Raw genomic sequence first — 24913 nt, forward strand, 5'->3', positions numbered from 1 at the left:
CGTGAGAGGACGTGAGAGCTTCCCGTTTACTATATGTGGATGACCAATAGGGTTGATGAGTCCGAAATCCGGGATTTCGCTGACTCTAGTGTGAAGGATACCGGAAAGGATCGCCGGGGGCGAGGAATGGACGTATCTGAATCTGACTTGACTGACTGAGTAGATGACTTGCATTGGGCTAGGCTTTACTGTGACATGCATCAGTATTTGACCAAATGGTGATGTGAGAGAGCGGTGACCGATCCCCCTTACCACGGTTTTTTGATGACTTTACCGATCTTCCCCAGGCATTCCCAAGATATGGAAATGGGAGAGTGACTGACGACCCAAAGAAGTACGGTGCTATGACTTAAAGCATGTCTACCCTAGAGACTAGCATTCATAGAGTTAAGACTCATATTTGCATCATATGTTCCATATCGCATTGCATTATACTATGTTCTGAATGTGTATGATTTCTAATTATGGAATAACTGCCTTGCTGAGTTCTTCAAACTCATTCCTTTTTGTGCAAATGTTTTTAGATTGTATTCCAGGTACCGAGGACTACGATGGCACCTCCTTTGAGGCGGACTATGATTCCACATACTACCCTCCGGGTAGTGGCGTCGGTGAGGATCCTTTTATTGGAGCCGAGGAGGATTACTATCCGCACCAGGGTTAGCCCCACAGTTGTGTGGGAGCGGCAGCGTTGGGTTTACTTCATCCGTACTGTTGAGGAGACTACCATTAGTATAGAAGAAACCCTAGCTTAATGCCCCAGTCCCCTAGTGTATTTTTGGAGTACTTGGACCTGTAATTAATTAACTTTCCGGAATTATCTTTAATACTTGGACATGTACTTAACTACTTTTACATTCCGCTGCTTTGAGAGAGTGGCTACCACACCTTCTCTCCCTGATATGATTTTGACCACATTCTGATATTATCTATCTTCCGCACTCTGATATATATTTAATCCTACCTTATGCATATTGTTTAGTATTAATTGTTTTTACCATTGATTATTACTGTTCATGATTATGTTACCGTGTATGTGGGAGGCATGGACCTCAGATCATTGATCCTTGGACTGTGGATCACATCCCGAGTATTCCAAATGGGGTACCGGTTGGGTGGATGTGACACTTTACCTTTCTAGTTTTGTAAGGGTTGGCCCTTTATATCAATGAAGCTCTTTTTCTTTTCCATCGTCCGAATATAGTTGATAACTAGCACCCGCACTTGAAAGAATTCTAAGCTTTTAGAGGACTCATTCGGGTATGCGCCCGATGCCTCATGATTAACATACTTAAATAACTCTTTTGAATTCCTTAAGCTTTTAGAGGACTCATTCAGGCATACACCCGATGCCCCGTAATCAACGTACTTTAGAATTCTTTCGAATATCTTAAGCTTTTAGAGGACACATTCGGGCATTCACCCGATGCCCCGTAATCAATGTACTTAAGAATTCTTTCAAATTTCTTAAGATTTTAGAGGACTCATCTGGGCATACACCCGATGCCCCGTAATCAACGTACTGAAGCCTTTTGAATTGAAGACAAAGATCTAATCATTCCATTCCATATGCCCTCCATCTGAAAGGATTCAGTGCTTGAAAATTTGAATTGATATTCGGAAAAATTGACTTGTAAAAATAGCTTTCTCAAGGATAGAACTTCTTAAGATGTCTTGCATTTCAGGATTGACTTATCTCCCGATTGGTTGCCGGATCCTGTAGTTTGTAAGCTCTCGAACCGACTGGTTTCACTATCATATACAATCCTTCCCAGGATGGATCTAATTTCCTTTGGTGACGTGGATCTGAGGCTAGAGTGTTTCTGAGGACAAGATCTCCCGAGCGATACTGTCGGTGTTTCACCTGAGCATTATAGTGAGAGGCTACCCTTCTTTGGTAATGTTGTATTCGGGCGATAGCCTTTACTCGAACCTCGTCCAATAGCTCTAGGCTATCCAACAATCCATGTTCGTTTGCCTTTTCTTCAAATTCTCAATCTCTGAGAGTTCTTGCCATTACTTCCACATGAGCTAAGGCTTCTGATCCATAAGCTAGCTTGAATGGTGTCTCCCCCGTTGATGTACGAACTGTTGTTCGATATGCCCAGAGGACGTTCGGGAGTTCTTCGACCCATAAGGCTTTGTCAGACTCTAGTCTCTTCTTATCCCTTCTAACTGAGTTCAGTTGGTCACTTTGACTTGGTCGTTGCTCTGGGGATATGCCACCGAGGACATACGGTGCTCAATCATGTATGTGTGGCAAAATTGCTCGAACTGGGGATTGTCGAACTGTGTTCCATGATCAGTCACAAGGATCTTTGGTATCCCGAACCTATGGATGATTGATTCTAACATGAACTTCTCCATCCTTTTCTCTGTGATTGAAGCCAAGGGGATTGCTTCAACCCATTTGGTGAAGTAATTGATCACTACGACCAGGTATTCCCGACCTCCTAATGCCTTTGCAAATTTTCCCACTAAGTCAATTCCCCATAGTGCAAAAGGAATCGGGTTGAGAATTGATGTTAGGGTTGTTGCAAGCTACTTTGACATGGTCGAATGAACTTGGCAATTTTTGCAATGTTGAATGTACTCCATGGCATCTTCTTGTACTTTGGGCCAATATAACTTGAGCCTTATGATTTATGTGCCAGCGCTCGACTGCCCATATGTGCTCCACAAATTCCTTCGTAAATTTCTGCCAAAGCAATCTTTGATCCTTCTGGTCCTATGCATCTAAGCAATGGTCTAGTGAAAGATCTTCGGTAGAGCCTCCCATGTTGAATTGTAAATCTGGCTGCCCGAACTCTGATGGACCTAGCTTCCTTCGAATCTTCGGGAAGTTTAGCTTCTCGAATGTATTTAATGATCGGGTCTATCCAGCATCTTTCACTTTCAATGTAAGACACTTCGTTTGCTTGAGCACTCGGGAAGCTTAATTCTTCAATATAGACCAAGGGTTCCAAGGTCTTCTCCTTAGCATTGGCCAATGTGGAAAGTTCGTCCGCCATGGTATTCTCCTTCCTCGGGATCTGACATACTTTGACATCTTTGAATTCCTTTCTAAGAATTTGGATCAGCTCTTGATATTTTTGCAGTCGAGGTTCTTTTGTCCCGTACTCTCCTTGTACCTGGTTAACTATGAGTTGGGAATCACTATATACAGTCATTTTTGTGATTGCCATAGCCTTAGCTAACCGAAGGCCATCTATGAAGGCCTCATACTCTGCTTCATTGTTACTAGCCTTGACCCCAAACCGTAAGGTGTACCAAATAAGAAATCCTCTTGGACTTCTCAATAAAACCCCTGCTCTAGATCCATGTTTATTGCTTGAACCATTGACGTAGATATCCCACATAGTCGAGATGGTAGGTTCGTGATCTTCCTCAATCAGGGTTGTAGGTTATACTACAAAATTTGCCAAGGCCTGGGTTTTTATAGCAGTCCGGCGTTTGAAGTCCACTTGGAATTCCCCAAGTTCTACCGACCATGCCACCATTCTTCCAGATAAATCAGGTTTAAATAGAACTTTTTTCAAAGGGTAATTGGTAAATACCTCAATTGAGTGTGCCTGGAAGTACAGCCTGAGCTTTTGGGCAGCTATCATAAGTGCCAGAGCTTTCTTCTCGATCACCGAATATCTGGTCTCTGCATCCAAGAGTACATGGCTGACATAGTAAATAGGCCATTGGTTTTTTTCTTTTTCTCCTACGAGGACCGCACTTACAGCCGAACGTGAGGATTCCAAGTACACTTGTAAAGTTTCTCCTTTCTCCGGTCGGGAAAGCAAAGGTGGTGTCCCAAACTTGACCTTTAGATCCTCAAATTCCTTATGGCATTCATCCATCTATCGAGCTTCTTTACTCCCCTTCAAATCCTTCAAAGCTTTGAAGAATGGTAAGCATTTTCCCCCCGATTGTGAGATAAATCGGTTTAATGTTGCAATTCTACCCATTAGGCGTTGTACATCTCGAACGGTCTTCTAAGGTTCCATGTTGATCAAGGCTTGCATCTTAACTGGGTTAGCTTCAATTCCTCTTTGGGAAACCATAAACCCTAGGAACTTGCCTGAGGATACCCCGAAAGCGCACTTTTTAGGGTTCAGTTTCATATGGTACTTTCGTAATACCGAAAATACCTCTTTCAGATCCATGATATGCCCCGAACGCTTGAGACTTTTTACCAGCATGTCGTCCATGTATGCCTCCATGTTTCTCCCTATCAAGTTTTCAGAGATCTTATTCACTGCCCTTTGGTAGGTTTCTCCTACATTCTTCAGCCCGAACGGCATGACCTTGTAATAAAAGCTTTCGCGATTGGTCATGAAGGCTGTAAACTTCTCATCTTCTTTGCTTATTAGAATCTGGTTGTAGCCCAAATAAGCATCCATGAAACTTAGTGTTTCATACCTTGCGGTTGCATCAATCAAAAGGTCTATTCGAGGGAGTGGATAACAATCCTTCGGGCATGCTTTGTTGAGGTATGTGTAATCAGCACACATTCTCCACCTCCCATTTGATTTCTTTACCATTACAACGTTGGCAAGCCAGGTCGAGCACACTACGGCTTCAATAAAGCCCAAACTCTTCAGCTTCTTGACCTCTTCTCTGATTGCTTCGTACTTCTCGATTGAGAAGTTTCATCTCCTTTGGATTACCGATTTAACATTCGGGTTAATCCAGAGCTTATGTTCGGAAATCGCTTGGTCAAAACCTGGCATGTCGTCAGCTGACCATGCAAACACGTCGATGCTTTCTAGAAGGAAAGCCTTCAGTTCTTCTTTGAAATCTTTGGGTTGCTTGGACTCAATGTGGGTTGTTCTCCTTTCATCATCCGAATCCAGAAGGATTCGCTCCAATTTCTCCACAGGTTCGGGCCTCTGCATAGTGTCCTCGTCCCAATCATCCCTTACTTCAATTGGTAGGGTTGTGGCCTTTTGAGGGCCCGCCTTGTCCTTTAGATAGGAGACATAACTCTGTCTAGATGTTTTTTGATCAAAAGTTACTTCCCTAATGCCTTGATTGGTCGGGAATTTGATCTTCATGTATTTGGTTGACACAACAACTCCAAGCTTCGTTTGGGAGGGCCTCCTGAGTATAATGTTGTACGCTAGCAGCTCCCGTACCATAAGGAAGTTTACATGAATGGTCGCCTCCTTTGGGAAATCCCCTACTATGAGGTCCAATTGTACAGAACCTTCCGCAACTGCTGTTGATCCAACAAATCCATATAAGTGAGTGGAAGATGGTTTTAGTAATCCTTCTTCCAGCCTCAACTTCTAGTACGCTTTAAAAGATAAGAGGTCTACTAATGACCCTGTGTCCACCAGTACCCTGTGCACTTCTCAACCACCGATCTCCACGTTGATCACCATCACGTCGTCATAAGGTGTGCAAACACTCCTTCCATCCTCCTCACTGAAGGTGATGCTTTCTTCCACGTTCGGTTTCTTTCGTTTCTGAACATCTCCCGATCCCACGAACTGGGCTTTCGCCTTTAACTTCCTGAATGATTTGGGCTTAGAACCCCCCAAATATTGTCAAGATTGGGGATCGGCTGGCTTTGGCAGTCTCCTTGCCCTTTTTGGATCTTGGAGGTTCTGCATGACGTTCTCCGCTTCTCGAACGCTCCCTTCTTTTCTCCACAACTGGCCTTCTTTCCCGATCGCCCGTTCGACCTTTAACATAGTTTGATAAGTGACCCTAGGTTATCAGCCTTTCGATGTCTGCTTTCAAATGGCAACATTCTTTCGTGAAATGCCCATAATCCTTTATGAAAGCAACAATATTTCCCCATATTTTGCTCCCCAGGCTTGGCAACCTGCTTTGGTGGCCACTTCAAGATATCTTGATCCTTGATCTGCATCAAAATCTCCGATCAGGGGGCATTAAGTGGTGTGTAATTGTCCTGATCGAGTGAACGTTGCCTCCAACCCAAACATTGCCTTCTGCCCCGATCATGATTGGCTTGCTTCACTCTTTGGCTCTTCTTTGTTGGATTTTGATCTTTATTTTTTTTACTTCTCCCTGGCATGCATCCAGGATCTCCATCACTTCAGCCTGCTTCTGGCATCTTTGTAATAATTCGGGATATGTAGTAGGCATATCCTTCAACAACAACTCCAAGAGTCTTTTGTTGGTAAGTCCAGTGAAGAGTGCAATCTTTGATAGCTATTCGTCTAGATTCTTGATCTCCATGGTGACTTTATTGAATCTTTTCATGTAATCCCAAATAGATTCATTCTTCCCTTGTTTGACAGTGAATAAGGCCTCTTCTGTCTTTTTAGTCTGGATTCCACTTTGCAATTGACCAATGAACTTTCCAACAAGTTCTTCGAAATCTACAATCCTACCCAAAGGAAGGTTCAAGAACCACTTCTGGGCTGCTTTGGTAAGAGATGACCCAAATACTCTATAGAAAATTTCATTAGAGTTTCCAGCCACTACCACGATTTGCTGGTAGTAACTAATGTGGGCAATCGGATCTCCCAGACCGTCAAATGAAGAAAAAGTTGGAAGTCTAAAATTGTGGGGAAACTCGAACCCGGCAATGGCATCTACAAATGGGGTTTTTCGGATAATTGAGTAGATATCATATGCCCCTCTTCCCCAAGAGAGTTGCCCTAACCTCTGATTTATGTTCACTAGCTCTTGTCCGATGTGCACTGTTCGACCATCATCCGTCCCACACTATCTCTGCTCGAACGTTGAGAAGTGGGTGTGTGAGTGCGTACTCCTTGCTCTTGTCTGGTGATAGTTCCAGTTCGGCTTACTTGTGGTCGATCGTGATGATCATCCCTCCTGGGTAATACTTCAGCTCTACGCTCTCTGAATTTGCCTCTTTGACCTTCCCGAAGGCTTTGCCTACAATCTTGGTCCCCAGCTTGTTGTCTATCTCCGTGCCTTCGGGTGGGAGTCTGGTTTCTTCTCGCTCTGCATGTTCATCCTTGAGCTTTCTCCCGATCTGGAGATTGGAAGCTTGAGGAGTGACTACCTGTCTCACTATCATCTGGGTAGGCTACTTGTTTATATAGATTTTACTTGTGATTACCGATCGTTGGATGAGTTCGTGATCCTCGTTGGTGGCCGTCCGATCGTAGGGTTTTACCCTTGATATTCGGGATCGTGGTTAGTTACCAACCTTAGCACGATTCCCCTCTCCGCCTCGATGGCAATTACCTTCTATAACTTGGATACGTAACCCGCAAGATTGGGGATCACGTTTGTGGCTCATAACCATTAGACGACTCTTTTATTTACGAAGGTAGAGATTAGGTCAAGACTTATCCCAATCGTGGTTCAACCAGGCCTTAAGGCTCGAACCTAGTTGGATCAGGTTCGGCCTAATTTTCTCCGTATCATATGTATAACTAGGTTTCAGACATGCCAAACGGAGTGGTAAGTAGTTACAAACAAGAGAAAAAAAGGCTGCCTCATTTTTATTTTTCTTTTAAATTTTATATAAATAAATTAATAGTGATGCGTCCAAAATCTGCTCAGCCCTTAGATCTCCTCGTGATGACCTGCAAAACAAAAGCGTCAGATGTGGCCCGACCGCGGGGGTCGGGAGTCCACCTCCGAAGGCTAAGTCAGTTGATGAACTTAATCACAAACGGCTCTGCTAGAAGCACAGAGCTAAGGAATGAAGAACTGGGAAAGGTGATCTAGATCGTGAGCCCCTGATAGTTTACGTCTATCAGTGTGTCTATGAATCTCCTTCCCTCACCTCGTATGGCAGTGAGGTTTATATAGAGTGTACCTTCGAATCTCCTTCGTTAGATGCACTTGAGCCTTCTTCGGGTAGTCGTTGGATCTTAACAGTTAGATCCGTTGAGCGATAGACTTCTACTAGTTTGGACTAGTAGAGGACTCCTGAGATAACCTTTAGGTTATGCGATGATTATCCCCTCGATAATGATTAGCCGTAGTTGTCAATTTGAGTCTGCCATCATTAGGGTAATTAACCTAATTCAAAAGTTGAATTAGGGCATGCTTGTAGCTGAATAAGTTTTCTTCCTCAGCAAGCCATCTTACGGATTCGGTTCGCTCGGGAGCGAGTCGATTCCTTCTGTCTCGACCGGAGTCGAGGATCAAACCAGGTATGAACCTGATTCGATCATATTTCCTCCATATCATGAGCCCCCCAGACCAAGCGTTCGGTCGATCCCGAGGGCTTGGTTTTTAACTGGGTTCTTCGTCAGGCAATAGTCTCTGCGTGTTCCATTAAATGTCATATCACATTTAATGTGGTGGTCACTTTTCCTCGAGTGTTGTGAGGGTGATGCCACGTGTCTTCTTGCAATCGATCTGTCGTGGCTCACGTAATCCAAGCGACGGTTTCCGAACGCCTGTTTCGGATTCGTGAGTTCAAACTTTCAAAATGTCTTCTAATCTCGATCGTTGATTTTGAATCAATCTCGATCGTTCGATTCCCTGAACACTCGTGCGGGTGCTTTAAAAGTGGTTCGTTGTCTTCGTAGGTTTTATTCTTCTTGTCCGGAATTTTAACCTTTGTCGTCTGCTTCACGCCTTCCTGCTCTCAAGCTTTTGCCTCACTGAATCAGTAAATTTACTAGTCTTTTTCTTTTTGTACCTTACTGAAACAAGTAATGGCGGATAATAGAGTTTCTCTGGTATCCAGTGTTAGTAATAGTAGTGGTAATGAAGCTTTTGCTTCTCCTTCCGAACAGTCGGATAGTGATAGCAAAACCTTAACTGTCCCTCGACGTGAGTTTGCTGAAGTTTCTCAAAAAGGTTTAGAGAGAAAAACCGAAACTCCTTCTGTCCTTCCTGAGTCTGGATCTTCCAAGACTTCTAGGATAACTGCCGAGTCTTCTAGGCAGTCTCAAACTTCCAGGTCCGATGGCGGACCTGGCTCTGTTCCCTCCGTTTTCAAGGAGGAAACCCTTCTTTCAGCAATCCAAGATTTTGATTTTCCTTCCTCTTATCAGGTTAGGGCTCCCCATCCTGATGAGAGGGTTGATTCAACCCTTTCGGGTGAATTTTCTCTGTACATAGATGCACTGGAAAGTGGGGTTTGCTTTCCCTTTTTTAATCCTTTGTTCTTAGCCGTTTTGAATTATTGGGACATTTGTCCTGGAATGCTCCTTCCCAATAGCTGGCGTCTCATCGTCGGCTTCTTGGGTTTGTGTTTTGAACTTGGCATTACGCCATCTCTTTCTCTCTTTGTGCATTTTCATGTTCTTTCTATCTCCCATCCTCCCGGCTGGGTTTTTCTGTCCAAACGCAATAGGGCTGAACTTGATTGGTGGGGTAGCATCCTTGTCAAAGGAACTTGCCCTTCTAACAACAAAAGATGGCGGGAACGATATTTTTTCTGTCGAGCGCCTCCCTCAGATCTTAACTTCCCCACCGTCTGGAGGCAGTGTACTTCTTCTTCCGAGAATAACCGAGGCCTTCCCTTATCCAAAGAAGACGAGGCAGCCATCAGGAAGATCAAATCCATTCCATGGTATCAAGAGATACATGGACTTGAGGTGGAGTATAACTCCATTCTTCAGTACTGAGGCTTGGCTCATTGTGAGCTTCTAACCATTATCCTTTAATTTTACTGAAGTGATACGTCTTTAATTCTGAATTTTGCTCTTCTTTGCAGTGCCTCCAAGAATGAACCCCGAGAACCTGCGAGTGAAGGCCGCTAGGGCCGTTGTGACAGCCGAGCAACGATCGCCTAGAGCCTTGACCGTTGATCAAAAGGCTTCTGTTCCCTCTCTCGACCCCTCTTATAGGGGTATCAGGAATATCAGGCCCATGGCTGATGCTTCAGGTAAAGGGAAGAAGCCGATGGTGGAGAGGACTAATGTCTCCTCCTCCGCCCGAACCAAAAGGAGGCATGATACAATTGATGCTTCCTCCCATAAAAAATCCAAAAATTCTGCGGATTGTGAGGAGGTCTTCACCCCCGAGTGGACCCTGAAGTTGACCGACAGGGTGACACAGGATCCTGAGAAAACTGCAGAGTGGAGCTCCCTCAGTCTTGTTCCTTCTGATCGCTAGGAATTTGAAACCCTGGATGACGTTGCCCTTGTTAGTCAATCCACAAGGTACCTGTCACATCCCGCCCTAAATCCACCAAGGGGATACCCTATTTGGATTACCCGGGAAGTGAATTACAGTCCCGCCGATCAAGTTTAGGAACGATCATAGTCACTTAGCACAATAATATAATCAAAAGCAAGAACAATTCCTTGTTTCCAAATAATTTAATAATAAAAGTCGAGAAAGTACCTCAGAAGGATTCACAAAGAACACCAGAGTGCGGAAAGGATTTCATTAGTATAAACAATCAAGTGTGAAAAGGAGGGAGGAAACCCATCCTATAATATTAGCGGAAGATGAAACGACTAAAAGTAAAGGTTACAACCGATTCACCAAATAACAAGTGAAACAACTAAGCTATAGTCCCGACAATTCAAATAAAAAGGTTAAAAAGGGAATGAGGCGACATCCCATCCCTAACACACAAATATAAAACTGAACTGCTACAAACAAGTCCCGATCTCGGTCTACTCATCTTTATCAACTGGTTCATCGCCACCAGTATGATACAAGTCTTCAACTCGGCCTCCAGAGGGTTGACTGCCACAGTCAACAGTGGTAGTACCTGTAGAAAAGTCTAACAAAATATGTTGCAAAAAGGAGTGAGTTCAAAAGAACTCAGCAAGGTAGTCATTCCATAAAATATAAACCATAGATACAAGCCATAATATGATGCAATATGATATGGAACACATGATGCAAGTATGGTTCTAACTCTATGAATGCTGGTCTCTAAGGTAGACATGCTTTAAGTCATAGCACCGTACTTCTCTGGGTCGTCTGTCACTCTCCCGTTCCATATCTTGGGAATGCCCGGGGAATATCGGTAAAGTCCTCAAAAAAACCATGGTTGGGGATTTAGTCACCACTCTCTCACATCACCATTTGGTATAAGTATTGGCGCATATCACAGTAAAGCCTAGCCCAATGCAAGTCATCTACTCAGTCATATCAACTCAGATCCAGATACGTCCATTTCTCGCCCCCGGCGATCCTTTCCGGTATCCTTCACACTAGAGTCAGCGTAATCCCGGATTACGGACTCATCAACCCTATTGGTCATCCACAAATAGTAAACAGGAAGCTCTCATGTCCTCTCACGGGTTGGTTACCGGTCTTGAGCGCCCGTGAGCCCAAGTCTATCCATTTACAACCTTACCAATAAATGGCTCCCACAATGAGATTTATGACCTCTCACGGGTTGGTTACCGGTCTTGAGTGCCCACAAATCCCCACTGCTACCACGGGTCGTTTGGTCTCAATGCCCTTCCGATTCGGGTCTGATACGACAGGGACATCCTAGCCAAACCACTAGATAGTCCTATGTATGTCATCCAATAACCCGGGAAAGAGTCGATAGGCACCTTCGGAGAACATCCCATACTATTCCCTCTGGTGCCCAAGGACAGAAGCGTCAATAGGACACTCCCCAATCCCAAGTTATACGTAGGCAATCACATATTCAAGTTCATCACTTCTCATGCATCCAATACATCTTCATAATACAAGTTAAATCATGATATTGAAATGAATCATCATAGACATAAGTAAACAAGAATAGTAATGTAACATGACAAGAGTATAAAGATTTCAATACTACTGTTCTAACACATATATAACAGTTTTATAAAGATTAAAAGAAATCAAGAGATTCTATTCATAAATAAGAACATGAATCATAAGTTGATGATCTATATGTTTATGGAGATAACCATCCTTACCTTCGGTTGAGTTGATGATGAATTGAGAATACCAAGAATTAGTCCAAAAGAATTGTTAAGATCCTAAACAAACATCAATAATAAGTTAGAGAAGAAGTCGGGAAGATCGGATGTCAAACGGATCAAAACAGAGCAAGGTTGCTGTCAGCAACAAGTTTGGTCGATGGTCTTGGTTGATGGTATCGACCAAAAGGATCGACCAAAATTGTCTTCGGGACATAATAGTAGATTTTGGGGATTTTGGTCCAAAATGGGTCTTCCGGGGTTCGGATCGATCTGAAACTTGGAGGGATGATTAATAACAATGTAAGAACACTACCTAGCAAGTATTATCACAATCCAATGGTCCAAATGAAAACCCCCAAATTGAGGTCCTATGTTCTAAAGACAAGAATCGTAGCATTCATGAGAAATTGATGTAATTGAAAGGGAAGCTAGAGAATTAGTTGGGGAATAGGTTAGGAACATGATTACAATCATTTGCAAGCCAGAGATTAGACTAATCATACTCCACATCTCAGTTTAGTATAAGAAATCAAGTTGTTAAGCAAGGAACATTGTAATGTATATGTAAGGATCAAGATGCAAGTGAAGCATAGCAAGAATGAAGGAAAAGTAAGTATAAATGGGAAGAGACGTTCATGGCAAGGTGTTTGCAAGGTTGTAGCACCTTGGCCATGGTCTCATCAGTAAAAGAAGAAGGGAAGTGAGTAGAATAGAGAGCAAGAGAGAGAATCATACCTTAGAAGATGGTAGTTGGAGAAGAGAGACAAGGATTCTTGTAGAAGGTCATCACCCAAGCTAAGGAGGAGCCTAAGAGGAGCCTTCCCACGTTCTCAGGTGTTGAAATGAGTAAAATATCATTCTAAATTTGAGGTTTCACTTAAATAGAGGAAGGAATATCCAAAAAGCATCTTTTTCTCGATTCTGGGCAACTTTGGTCGATGGTCCTTGGTTGATGGCATCGACCAAAGAGCATCGACCAAAACAGGTAACAGGTTTCAGCAGAAAATCCAGAAAGAGTTCAGCAACTTCGAATAGGGATTCGGAGGGATATACAAGGTCAAATAGAGTGAGGTTTTCTCCTACAAGTCCATCAAGAAGTTTAGTTTCCAGAAATACCTTTGGATCAAGCATGAGAGTTCATTAGGTCCACCAAATAAGCTCACCTTCTTCGATGCGCAAGCAGGATTTTCCAGACATAGTTCAGCAACTTCGGACAGAGATTTGGAGGGCTATATGGGGTCAAATGGAGTGGGGTTTTCTCCTACAAGTCCATCAAGAAGTCTAGTTTCGGGAAATATATTCGGATTGAGCACAGGAGTTCATTTGGTATTTCAACTAATTCACCCCTCTTCGGTGCTCAGATTCAAAACTAACACTGACAATGCTCTTAAGTGAGGGGCATCATCGTCAATGTCCACGGGCTTGGGTTCCGACACCAAATCATCAATGTGAAACCCAGCCCTAACCTTGACCCGGAAACCTTGTTATTTGTAGGTCCGATGACCCGAAGTAAAGTAAGAAGTCAGCTTTGGGCCATCCCAGTAGAGGACTTGGTGTCTGGCTTTGAATCCATGAAGGTTGATGATGAGGTTCTATTTATGGAAACAGAATCCTGATGAAGATCTAATTAGTTGATGGACTTGGAGTGCTCTCTATCTTGGTTTGAAGGCATTTCTACCTACTAGGTAAGTCACTTGACTTGTGTGCAAAACCCCTTTAGGTTTGGATTTGATCTGGGCCTTCAATTCCCTGTTTTGGCCTTGCTGTCTGCATTGGTCGGTGATTGGTCGGCCCAGGCCAGTCGACCAATCCACTCGACCAATGGGTGCTGTCTTTGGCAATTAGGTTGATTCTTGCTCTATTTAAGTCTAACCTCGAGTCCACTTCGTATTTGCTGCCTCCAAACCCTCTGGAGCAGACCAAAGACCTCTCGCAAGTCATCTCTCTTGCATCCTTGGAGTTTTCTTGGCGGATCTTCGTCGGAACTCTTCTTTTTGCATCAAAAGGTATGTCTACTCTCTCTTCTTCTCCTACATCTTTGTTTTTCTTTCCTTTTTGAGTTGAGACAGTAGAAGAGATGCTGCATCCTCTGTTGCAAACATCTCTGAACATGTTCTCATGATCATCCTAAGGATTTAAGGCTAGAACAATGATCTTAACCATGATCATTGCAAGCTTTTGAAGGATTCATGATCAAACCATGATTTAATCTCTGTTAATTTCCTAATCTGAATTCTGATCTCTTTGGATCTTCTTTCATTGATCATGTTAGTGGTTAATGGTTGTGTTTTTCTTTCTATGATCCATAATCCATAGAATTCTAGTTGTTCTCTTCTACCTTGCTATGTGTTCTTCATGATGCATGATAGTACATATATGGTAGGTTTTATTTCCTTATTTAGATTTATGCTTCTAAGCCTTATTCCATGAAGACCTATGCATGTTTTCATGTTTTCATTACCAAAAGCAATGATCCATCCTCCTATAGTTCTTGTCTTTGTTTTCTATTTCAAAATTCATCAAGATCCATGTTTGATTTATTTATGGTAACTTTTTGTTTCCTAATTTGGATCTTGATACCTTGATTTGATTAGTGTTTTGAGGTCCCCTATATGCTAGAATACTACTGATGTAGTCTACCCCTTGATTAGTACCCTCTTGAACCATCAAATTCGGATTTCATATCTCAAAACTCTGATTTTATAAGCTACTGTCTGCATTGGTCGACTGATTGGTCGACTGGACCACTCGACCAATCCACTCGACCAATGAGTACAACAACTCCCGAAATTGGTCTGTTTCGGATGTTTTGCTATATTTGCTGTTAGGGATCTTTCCTAATATGTTGTATATACTTGTTTAGGACCTTCTTCTCAAGTTTGCCAAGATCTTACTTGATTTCTTAGGATTCTTTGCGAGTTATAAAAGGTAAGGATGGTTATTTCCTTAATTACATAGATAGCATGAATCTAGTTTCTATATTTGAATATCATTAATATGTTTCCTAAATTAGATTCTTACAATGATATTCTCTTGTTGCATAACTTTGATTACAGTAGCATTACTTATTCATATTGAATTGATTCATGTATGATTTACTTACCAATGTTATACAAGTGATTGTTATACTGATTTCTTTCCATATATGGAGTTACCATATATGTGATGATATGAATTGATGCATGTGTATGCTTACGTATGGTTTGGAAAGGAGAGGTGTCCTTTTGACACTTCTGTCCTTGGACTACTACGGGAATATTATGGGATGTTTCCGGAGATGCCCTCTGGACACCTTCCTAAACTGTTGGATGACATATCTAGGATTGTCTAGTAGTGTTTGGCTAGGATGTCCTCGTTATGTCGGACCCTAATCGGAGGGGTATTGAGACCGAACAACCCGTGGTAGCAATGGGGATTCATGGGCGCTCAAGACCGGTAACCAACCCGTGAGAGGACAGGAATCACATTGTGGGGGCCATTTGTTGGTAGGGTTGCATATGGCTAGACTTGGGCTCACGGGCGCTTAAGACCGGTAACCAACCCGTGAGAGGACGTGAGAGCTTCCCGTTTACCATATGTGGATAACCAATAGGGTTGGTGAGTCCATAGTCAGGGACTATGAGGACTCTAGTGTGAAGGATACCGGAAAGGATCGTCGGGGACGAGGAATGGAAGTATCTGGATCCGACTTGATGTAACCAAGTAGAAGACCTGCATTTGGCTAGGTATTACCCCGACATGCGCCGTACTTATACCAAATGGTTGTGAGAGAGTGTGTTGACTTAACCCCCTGCCAAGGTTTGTCCTCGAGGGATGAAGGACCCATTACCAATCGGTCGCTTGAGATATCTTAAATGGTTGGAGGGAATCCAAGATATCTTAAATGGTTGAGGATGTGAGTGGACTTTCCTAAAGAAGTACGGTGCTATGACTTAAAGCATGTCCGCCAATAGAGACCAAGCATACTTAGAGTTAGATTCATTCATTCATTGTTTGTCTCATATCATATTGCATTTATGATTGTTACGGAATCCTGCCATTTATGTTATTATGGATTTTAAGCGCCTTACTGGAGTTTCTTTGAAACTCATTCCTTTATTGTACAATGTTGTTAGACTACCCTGCGCAGTGCGGAATACTATGACGGTCCCTATGAGGAAGCGCAAGGCGAAGAGACATATCTCCGGGAAGGTGATTGCGGTTACCACAATTACTCTGAAGATCCCACGGGTGGTTATGCTCCGTACGATGCTTAGTCCGACCATTGAGTGGAAGCGTCCTTGTGCCATTTATGAGATCTATACCTACAAGGATGTCGTCTACAAAGTGGAGAATAATTTAGTTACCCAATGTACTTGCTACTGGGATTAGCTTTTATCTAGTTTATTCTTTCGAGCTACTTTTCCGCTGGATGTAAAGTGGGATTTTTGCTTCACTTTACTTATCCGTTTGACACTCTGATTATATCTATTATTCTAATTCATTTATGATTCATTCTTTCATTATTGGATCTATGATTTATCTTCCGCACTCTTGTTATGATTGTTCATGATTATGTTATTGTTTATGTGGGAGGTTGATCACTCGATACCTGATCTTCGGGCTGTGGATCACACTCTCGAGTATGCCAGATAGGGTACCGGCTGGGAGGGCGTGACAATCAACCAAAAGGGCCCACAAGTATATTTTCCCCCACTTTGGGTCTTCGGACCTATAAACATAACAGGTCTCTGGCCGGGTCAAGGTTAGGATAAGGCCAGACATTACAGATCTACCCTAAGGGAAAGGTCTGACATGGCTTCCTAAGGTTTTCAAAGATAATAACACTGAAATCAAGCTCCAACTTTAAGGTCTAATATCAAACAAGTCTTTCTTCACCCAAAACAAATAGGGTGCCCCGGGCTAGGTTTGGGCTGGATGTTACAGTACCGGTCTTCTTGCTTACTTATTTTTTCACAATTTCTTATGACTTCTTCTGATAATTTCTGCCTTCCCAGGAATGTTGTGTTGAGCTTCTATCAACACATGGAAGCGTTGAGCTGGGTTGGCCGCAACAGCTCCTTGCTACAAACCTGTGAAGAGAATTTGGCCAAAGCCAATTTTGAGATAGACCGGCTTACCGCAGCTGCCGAGGAGCTGCAAAGAAAGCATGAGGAAGAAGTGATCTCCCTCAAGGAGGCCCTTGATGCTTCAAAGGCTCGTGCTGTTGCTGCCGAGCGCGAGGCCAAAAAGCAAAAAGAAGTTGCCACGTTGTTCGGTGACAGACTTGAATTTAAATGTATAGAGAACGAAGAATACTTGAAGTTGGCGATTCCCAAAAAGCCCGAGCACATCAAGCCAGAGCTTCGGAAGGATTGTGTTCGGAAATACCTGAATAGCGAACCTTTCTCCCAGCTATTGGGTGCTTACAACGTCCAAGCTTATCGCTTGGGGCAGAATGACGTTTGAGAGCGAATTCTCGCATCAATCCCTTCCTTTGATACTGCTCCCTTTCGTGAGGTGTGCCATAAAGAGGTCTTCGGGAAATTAGGCATGGATCTCCCAGACTGGGCTCGGGAAGAAGATGATCCTTTTCCAGCTGACCCACAATATGAGGCATATCTGGCTGACGAGCCAGCACTTTCAGAGGAAAAGTCACAAGCCGAGTCACAAGTTGCTGCTAAAGAGGACTCTGACAACGTTAATCTTGAGGAAGGCTCTTCTCAGGATCCTGAGAAAAGTCCTCCTGACCAAGGCTCCTCGGGCAACAATGAAGAAGAGGCTTAGGGAGTTATCTTTTTTTTTTTTTTTTGTAAAGATTGACCTCCTTGCTAATGAATAGACACTTCTTTTCATGTTGGCCTTACTATTTCCTCGTCTCCTGCTGAAATCTTGTCTTGAATAAAATATAAATGATAAAACTTATCACTTAACTTCACATTCCTTGACGAATAATAATCTTGTAGAGATATTATGAAGATACATTTTGGAAAGATGCATTAATCTTTCCCACTCCTTCATTTACTGCAAAGTCCACGCGTTTCCCTTCTGGTATCTGCGAAGTCCAAACGTTTCCTTGCCTTAGTATACCATTCACTATTTCCAATGAATCAGTAATACATCCATTATCACAATGGCGGTGCGACAGTTGGAGGTATTCTTGCATCGGGTGCTCGCCTCCACATGTTTCCATGTGGCCTCCCTCCGACCGTTGATCTTGCTTGTTGCGGATTTCGAAGCGTCATTTCGATCTGGGCCATTGGTTGTCTTTAGCTCTCAACCGTCGTCTTAATACCTGAGGCTATTTAAAGCCTTCGTGGGTACTCTCCATCTATCCTGCTATCTGCAAGTTAGATTTGCTGAAGCGACATTCCGTCCTCCTACTTGCTTCCGTATTCCTCGTACTCCAACAATAACTCTATCAACTTCTGAACAAGTGAGTTTTTTGATCACTCATCTCTTTCCCCTTTCCCCCTGACTAAACTGCACAGTAGTAGTACTTGGGGTTTAGTTAATCGGGTTTGCATATTTGACAGAGAACTAGGGTTTTCCCTTGTTGCTGTTGTTGTTGGTTATCTGTACTGATACGGCTTTTTCTGTGTATACAGTGGCTCCCAGAATCAACCCGAACTTTATTAAAGCGAAATCTTGTAAGAAAATTGTTCCGTCGGCGGTTGTTGGGGCCAGTGAGGTGGTTTCAACTAGTGAATCCTCCAAGCGTAAGGCGACTGTTGTTGGTGAATCTTCAAGTCAGATTCCCACAGTTTCTATTGATGCCGCCGCTACGCCTCTTCTGCCTGAAGTGATCGCTCATTCTTCCCAGGAAGATCTTGATCACTCCGCTGTTGATGGTGTTGCTGACGCCCCTGTTGCAGAGACCATTGGTGCACCCCCGAAGGAGACTCTTCGGGCATCTGAGGCAACTATGTTGGCGTCTGATGAAGGTGTGGTCCCAGCAGGTGCTGCTCCTATTTCCAATTCTAGTGCTTGTTTGGCATCCTCCTCCTCTCCTTTAAAGTTGGAGGATTTTGCCACCAGGAAGCGCCGTCGGGTGACAAGTGATGCAGCTCACCCTTCTCTTGGTGTAGCTCATCCTTCTCATCCTTCGCCCAAATTAGTGTCAAACGAGTTTGACAGAGCGTTGGAATGGTGCACTGTTGCTCGAATGACTTCTGAGAGCGCAGTTCTTTCCAAGCTTCCAGATGAAGTCTTTATGAAGTCACTGGTGATGTAAGTCTTTCTTCATTATCTTTTGATTCTGAATATTACTCTTCTGCTCCTTTTTAACTCGGAAGTTGTTTGCAGGAGTCTCACTGGTAACTTCCACAACCAAGTGGAATCAGCCTCTAGGCTCAATAGGTTGAGCTATGAAGTTTCCAGGCTTCGGGAAATCTCTGAAGCTAAAGATGCTGAGATTGCTCGCCTTAGGAAACTAGCTTGAGAGTTTGCAGGAGAAGAGTATTCGGTGATCGATCGTCTTCGGTCAGACTTGGATGATGCCAGGGAGAAGATTCGGCATCTGGAGCGAGGAGTTGGAAAGTCAGGAGCCAAAGGATCTGAAATGTTACCCCAAAGGCAAGCTGTCGTTCCTTTGCCCGAATCCCTTCCAACTGATGTTCGCAGAGCCTGCGTCTTCAAGTATTTACACAGTAAGCCCTTTGTTGATATGCTGAATGCTTATAACTTGCAGGCGTACCGGGATGGTGAGAAAGAAGTATGGGAATCAATATTAAGGAAGGATCCTCATTTTGATACGACTCCCAACAGTGCTGTTTGCCATCCTGAAGTATTTACCAAACTGGGCCTTCCTCCTCCTGACTAGACCAAAAATAAGATTGATCCTCTGCCTTCTGATCCAGATATTATGCATTATCTGGAAGATTCTCCTGTTTATTCTCCCTTGGAAGGATTCAATTATGACGAGCTCGCCTTGAATGCAAGTTTGGTCGAAGACCATACTTCTCCTGGACAAGCTGGACAAAGAGTATGAAATTGCGGAGGATTTTATACATACTGAAATGTTTTTTGTAATCCTCATTTCTCCTCTTCTTTTCCTTGAATCCATACCAATGATTGACTCATGTGTTTGTTCTAGCAAAGTTGTGCCGATCTTGTATAACTTCTTAATGATCATCGATGATGACTTTCTTTTTTGACCGAAGATTGTATCCAGCTCTTGCAATCTTATGTTTGATGTTGAGACCGGCCTCTTCTGGTCTTTTGAAGAAATAAGAAATTAACTTCATCTTGAACTTTGCTAGTCACTTGAATCGCTGTTCTACTAGGTCTTAGTTGTTTAGAACAATGCCTTTACTTAAAGATTTTTGGAGAAATACAATAAGTCTGAGAAGGAACTCACTCGGGTTTTAAACCGATGCCTTTACTTAAGGATTTCCGGAGAAATACAATAAGTTTGAGAAGGAACTCACTCGGGTTTTAAACCGATGCCTTTACTTAAGGATTTCCGGAGAAATACAATAAGTCTGAGACGGAACTCACTCGGGTTTTAAACCGATGCCTTTACTTAAGGATAGTTCGAAAATTCAATATTGAAGGAACTTACTCGAGTTTCAAACCGACGCCTTGCGGAAGGAACTCACTCGGATTTTCATCCGATGCCTCGACTTAAGAAAATCCGAAAAAATTCCATAAGTGTTGAAGGACCCACACGGATTTTCATCCGATGCCTTATAGTTGGATCTTGTTCTTGAATGTGGTGTATGATGCCCCCCAATCAAAAGATAATTTGTTGAAAGCCAAAAATTGCATTGATTGAGTTGAAAATGTTGACATCACGAACAAAATTGAAATCATCATCAAGGATAAATTTTTTTGAGATGCCTAGCATTCCACGAACGATCCAACTCTTTATGGGTGTTGATGTTCTTCAGCCTATAAGCTCTTGAACCAATTGGTTTTACAACCATACAAGGTCCTTCCCAGGAAGGGTCCAATTATCTTTGGTGACGCGGGTTGGAAGCTAAGGTGTTTCTCAACACCAAATCTCCAGCTAAATACCGACGATTCTTCACTCGAGTATTATAATGAGACGCTATCCTTCTTTGATAATGTTGAGTTCGTGCTATTGCCTTTGCCCGAACTTCGTCCAACAGATCAAGACTATCAAGCAGTCCCTGGTCGTTTGCTTTTTCCTCGAACTCTCGATCCCGTAATGTCCCCGCCATTATCTCCACCGGTGCCAATGCTTCGGACCCATATGCTAACCTGAATGGAGTTTCTCCTGTGGGTGTTCGAACCATAGTTCTATAGGCCCACAGTACGTTATGAAGTTCTGATGCTTCTCTTTATTCCTTCCAGTAGTGTTCGGTTAGTAACCTCTACTTGTCCATTGCTCTGGGGGTATGCCACTGAGGACATATGATGCTCGATCATATATGTTCCGCAAAATTGCTCAAATTGCGGACAGTCGAACTAAGTACCATGGTCAGTGACGATAATCTTTGGAATCCCAAAGCGATATATGATTGACTCAAGCACAAATTTCTCCACTTTTTTCTCAGTAATTATTGCCAGTGCATTGGCTTCAACCCATTTCGTGAAGTAATCAATTGCTACTATCAGATATTCCCGTTCCCCTGACGCCTTAGTGAATTTGCCCATGATATCAATTCCCCACATCGCAAAGGGAATTGGATCTAGAATTGAAGTCATGGTTTCCGCTGGGCGCTTCGATACTGTCACATCCCCCCAGCCGGTACCCTAACTGGCATACCCGGGAGTGTGATCCACAGCCCCGAAGATCAAGTATCGAGGAAATCATCCTCCCACATATACAATAACATAATCATAAACAGGAAATAAATCAAGTTTTAATATTATAAACAAGGTTCAAAACAAGAAATGAACAATCAGTATAATCAGAGTGCGGAAAGATACCAGATATCCAATGATATCAAAAAGGAGTAAAGTGAGGCGGAAACTCACTTTACCAAAATAGCGGAACCTAGTATGAAAATCAAAAGGGATTACAACTGAAACAAATGTACTAAGAAATAAACTAAGATTAAGCGTCTTCAAGTTTATAGATAACGTCTTCATAAGTATGGACTTCATCAATCCAATGAATCCGTTCTAACTCTATGCCATTCTCAAAAGTAGTATGCAGCTTGATCCGCCGAGGGATCATCAGAGTAAGCTTGATCGTTGCCAGCACCTTGCGTGCAATACGCTTCATCAGCTTGTGCTTCGTTGTCTTGCTCCGTCATAATACTGCACTGCTGCCAGGATAATCTAACAAGAAAATGTACAAAAAGGAATGAGTTTCGAAGAAACTCGGTAAAAGGCAAGTTAATCCATAACATCATAGATAACATGTGGCAAAACATAACATGATGCAATGCGGTATGAAACAAGTAATGAATGTATGCATCTAACTCTATGTATGCTTTGGTCTCTATGGTAGACATGCTTTAAGTCATAGCACCGTACTTCTTTGGGAAGGTCTGCTCACATCCTCAACCATTTAAGATATCTTGGATTCTCTCACGGATCATTTCACCGGTCTTGAGCAGCCGGTTGGTAATGGGTCCTTCATCCCTCAGGACAAACCATGGCAGGGGGTTAAGTCAACACACTCTCTCACAACCATTTGGCATAAGTACTGGCGCATGTCAAGGAAAAGCCTAGCCCAATGCAAGTCATCTACTCAGTTACATCAACTCAGGTCCAGATACTTCCATTCCTCGTCCCTGATGATCCTTTCCGGTATCCTTTCCACTAGAGTCCTAATAGTCCCTGACTACGGACTCATCAACCCTATTGGTTATCCACATATGGTAAACGGGAAGCTCTCATGTCCCCTCACGGATCATTTCACCGGTCTTGAGCGCCCATGAGCCCAAGTCTAGCCATATGCAACCCTCCAATAAATGGCCTCTTTCGAGTATCCACAATGTGATCCATGTCCTCTCATGGATCTTTTCACCGGTCTTGAGTGCCCACGAATCTCCATTGCTACCACGGGTCGTTCGGTCTCAATACCCTTCCGATTCGGGTCTGATATAACAGGGGTATATCCTAGCCAAACACTGCTAGACAGCCCTAGGTATGACAACCATTGATTCGGGAAAGCGTCGATGGGCATCTTCGGAAAACAGCCCATACTATTCCCTCCGATGTCTAAGGACAGAAGCATCAATAGGATACTCCCCATTCCCAAACCAAACTTAAGCAAACACATTCTCAGATCAGTCATGACATACACAACCAACAGTTCATCATATGCAAGAGAATGTAAAAGCAAAATCAGATTAAGCAGTAATAAGTAACTCATATAACATGAATAATGAAAAAGATAATATAAATAAGTGCTACTGTTCTCACAGTAGGAGATCAGAATTAAAATACAGCAACAGTAGGTAATCTCATAGTTTCATAAAGTAGAAACCAGAGAACAAGCAATCTATGTAGTTAAGGAATCAACTGTCCTTACCTGATTATCGAAGAATATGATCCAAAAATCAAAGAGAGCAACTCCAAACTTAGCAAATAGATTCCTAACAATCATAGATACAACATTAGGAAAGATGCCTAAAAGATCAGAGAGCAAACGAATCAATTCAGGCGAAAAACGAAGCTACTGACTCCTTTGGTCGAGTGCTTGGTAGATTGGCCCAGTCGACCAAGCAAGTCAGTACGGAATTGTACAGACTGCTTTGAACATAACTTCTTCGTTTGAAGTCGGAATGATCCGAAATTCGAAGGGGAACTTCCTAAGGTATATTAGGATCATATAGTAAGATAAAAACATCAAGTCATGGGGAAAATTTGGGTTCTTGATTTAACCCAAGAATTTAGGGTTTCAACCTTATGGTTCCCATAAAAAGGTTGAGATCACAGAATGAAAGAAAATTAAATAATTGGCCAAAGGCAATAAGAAAATCATAGGAAAAGTAATTTAGGTTACTAGAAATATTACCCATGAGGTTTCCCTCGCATGGGAGGTTAACAAGAGTTTCCAGAACTCCAGCAAGGGTTAGGGTTTCAAGAAAACCTTCGGCTAGGGTTGAGATCATGATGATGATCATAGATCTCAAAGAAACGAAGGAGATCACGAAGGGATGGTTGCAAGGATGCAGCATCAACTTCCTGATCTCAATCAAGAACAAGATCAAGAAAAGAGAATTAATAATTCAGAAGAGATACTAACCTTGAATTGTAAGAACAGAGAAGAGAGGTTTCAGATCTGCAGAGGAATCTTCGAAATCACCAGAGAGAGTTTCGGAGAGGTCTTCTCACGTTCACAAAGTGTTTAGGAGGCAGCCGTAACAAAGAAATACGAAGTAGGGTTTAAATAAGAGTGAAAAACCCTAAAATTACAATTTCTCGGATTTCACCTTCCTTTGGTCGAGTGCTTGGTCGAGTGGCCCACTCGCCCAGTCAGTCGACCAAGGCAGACAGTAAGGAATAATCAGGGATTTGGAGGATCAAATGGGCTTTAAACCTTATGAGCTTTTGCATACACATCCAGTAACAAGTCAAGTGTGAAGAAATACCTTCAAACCAAGTCAGATAATACTCCAAGTCCTTCAACTAATCTCATCTTCAGACAACTGCAGCTTCCTTTCCAAATCTACACAGACATCCAAGTATGGAACTCCATCAACAACATCCATGGGTTCAGAGTCAAACACCATGTCTTCTACTGAGATGGCCCATAGTTGGCTTCTTTCTTTACTCCGGGTCTTCGGACCTAAAAACAACCGGGTTACCGGGTCAAAGTCAGGGTTAGATTAGGGCTGGGTTTCACAGATACTGTAGCATGAATTTGATAGTTGCCACATCGACAAACATACTCCATAGCAGCCTTGGATCTTAGGCCAATATAACCCAAGTCTTAGAATTTTGTGGGCCAGGGCTCATCCACCCATGTGAGCTCCACAAATTCCTTCATGAACCTCAGCCAAAGCTGACTTTGCTTCTTCGGGGCCTATACATCTCATAAGGGGTCCAGGATAAGATCTTTCGTATAGTCTCCCATTCTGAATGATAAATCTCGCCGATCGTATCTTGATCAACCTTGCCTCTTTTGGATCCTCAGGTAATTTGTCATCTCTCAGATACTCAATTATCGGATCCATCCAGCAACGCTCTGCTTCAATATAAGAAATTTCTTTCTCATGATAACT

At 42.8% G+C, this 24913-nt stretch overlaps 1 protein-coding gene across 1 annotated transcript; it reads right to left on the reverse strand.

Annotated features, from left to right (window-relative positions):
• Positions 1–2636: 2636 nt before the first annotated feature.
• Positions 2637–3359, reverse strand: LOC149022600 (uncharacterized). The gene has a single exon (XM_089147661.1). The coding sequence runs from the start codon at positions 3357–3359 to the stop codon at positions 2637–2639; it is 723 nt and encodes a 240-aa protein (XP_089003787.1).
• Positions 3360–24913: the final 21554 nt, after the last annotated feature.

This window comes from Hakea prostrata, chromosome 3 (genome assembly GCF_041222555.1).
Source record: "Hakea prostrata isolate BN-2017 chromosome 3, UWA_Hpros_2, whole genome shotgun sequence".
Classification (NCBI taxonomy): Eukaryota; Viridiplantae; Streptophyta; class Magnoliopsida; order Proteales; family Proteaceae; genus Hakea; species Hakea prostrata.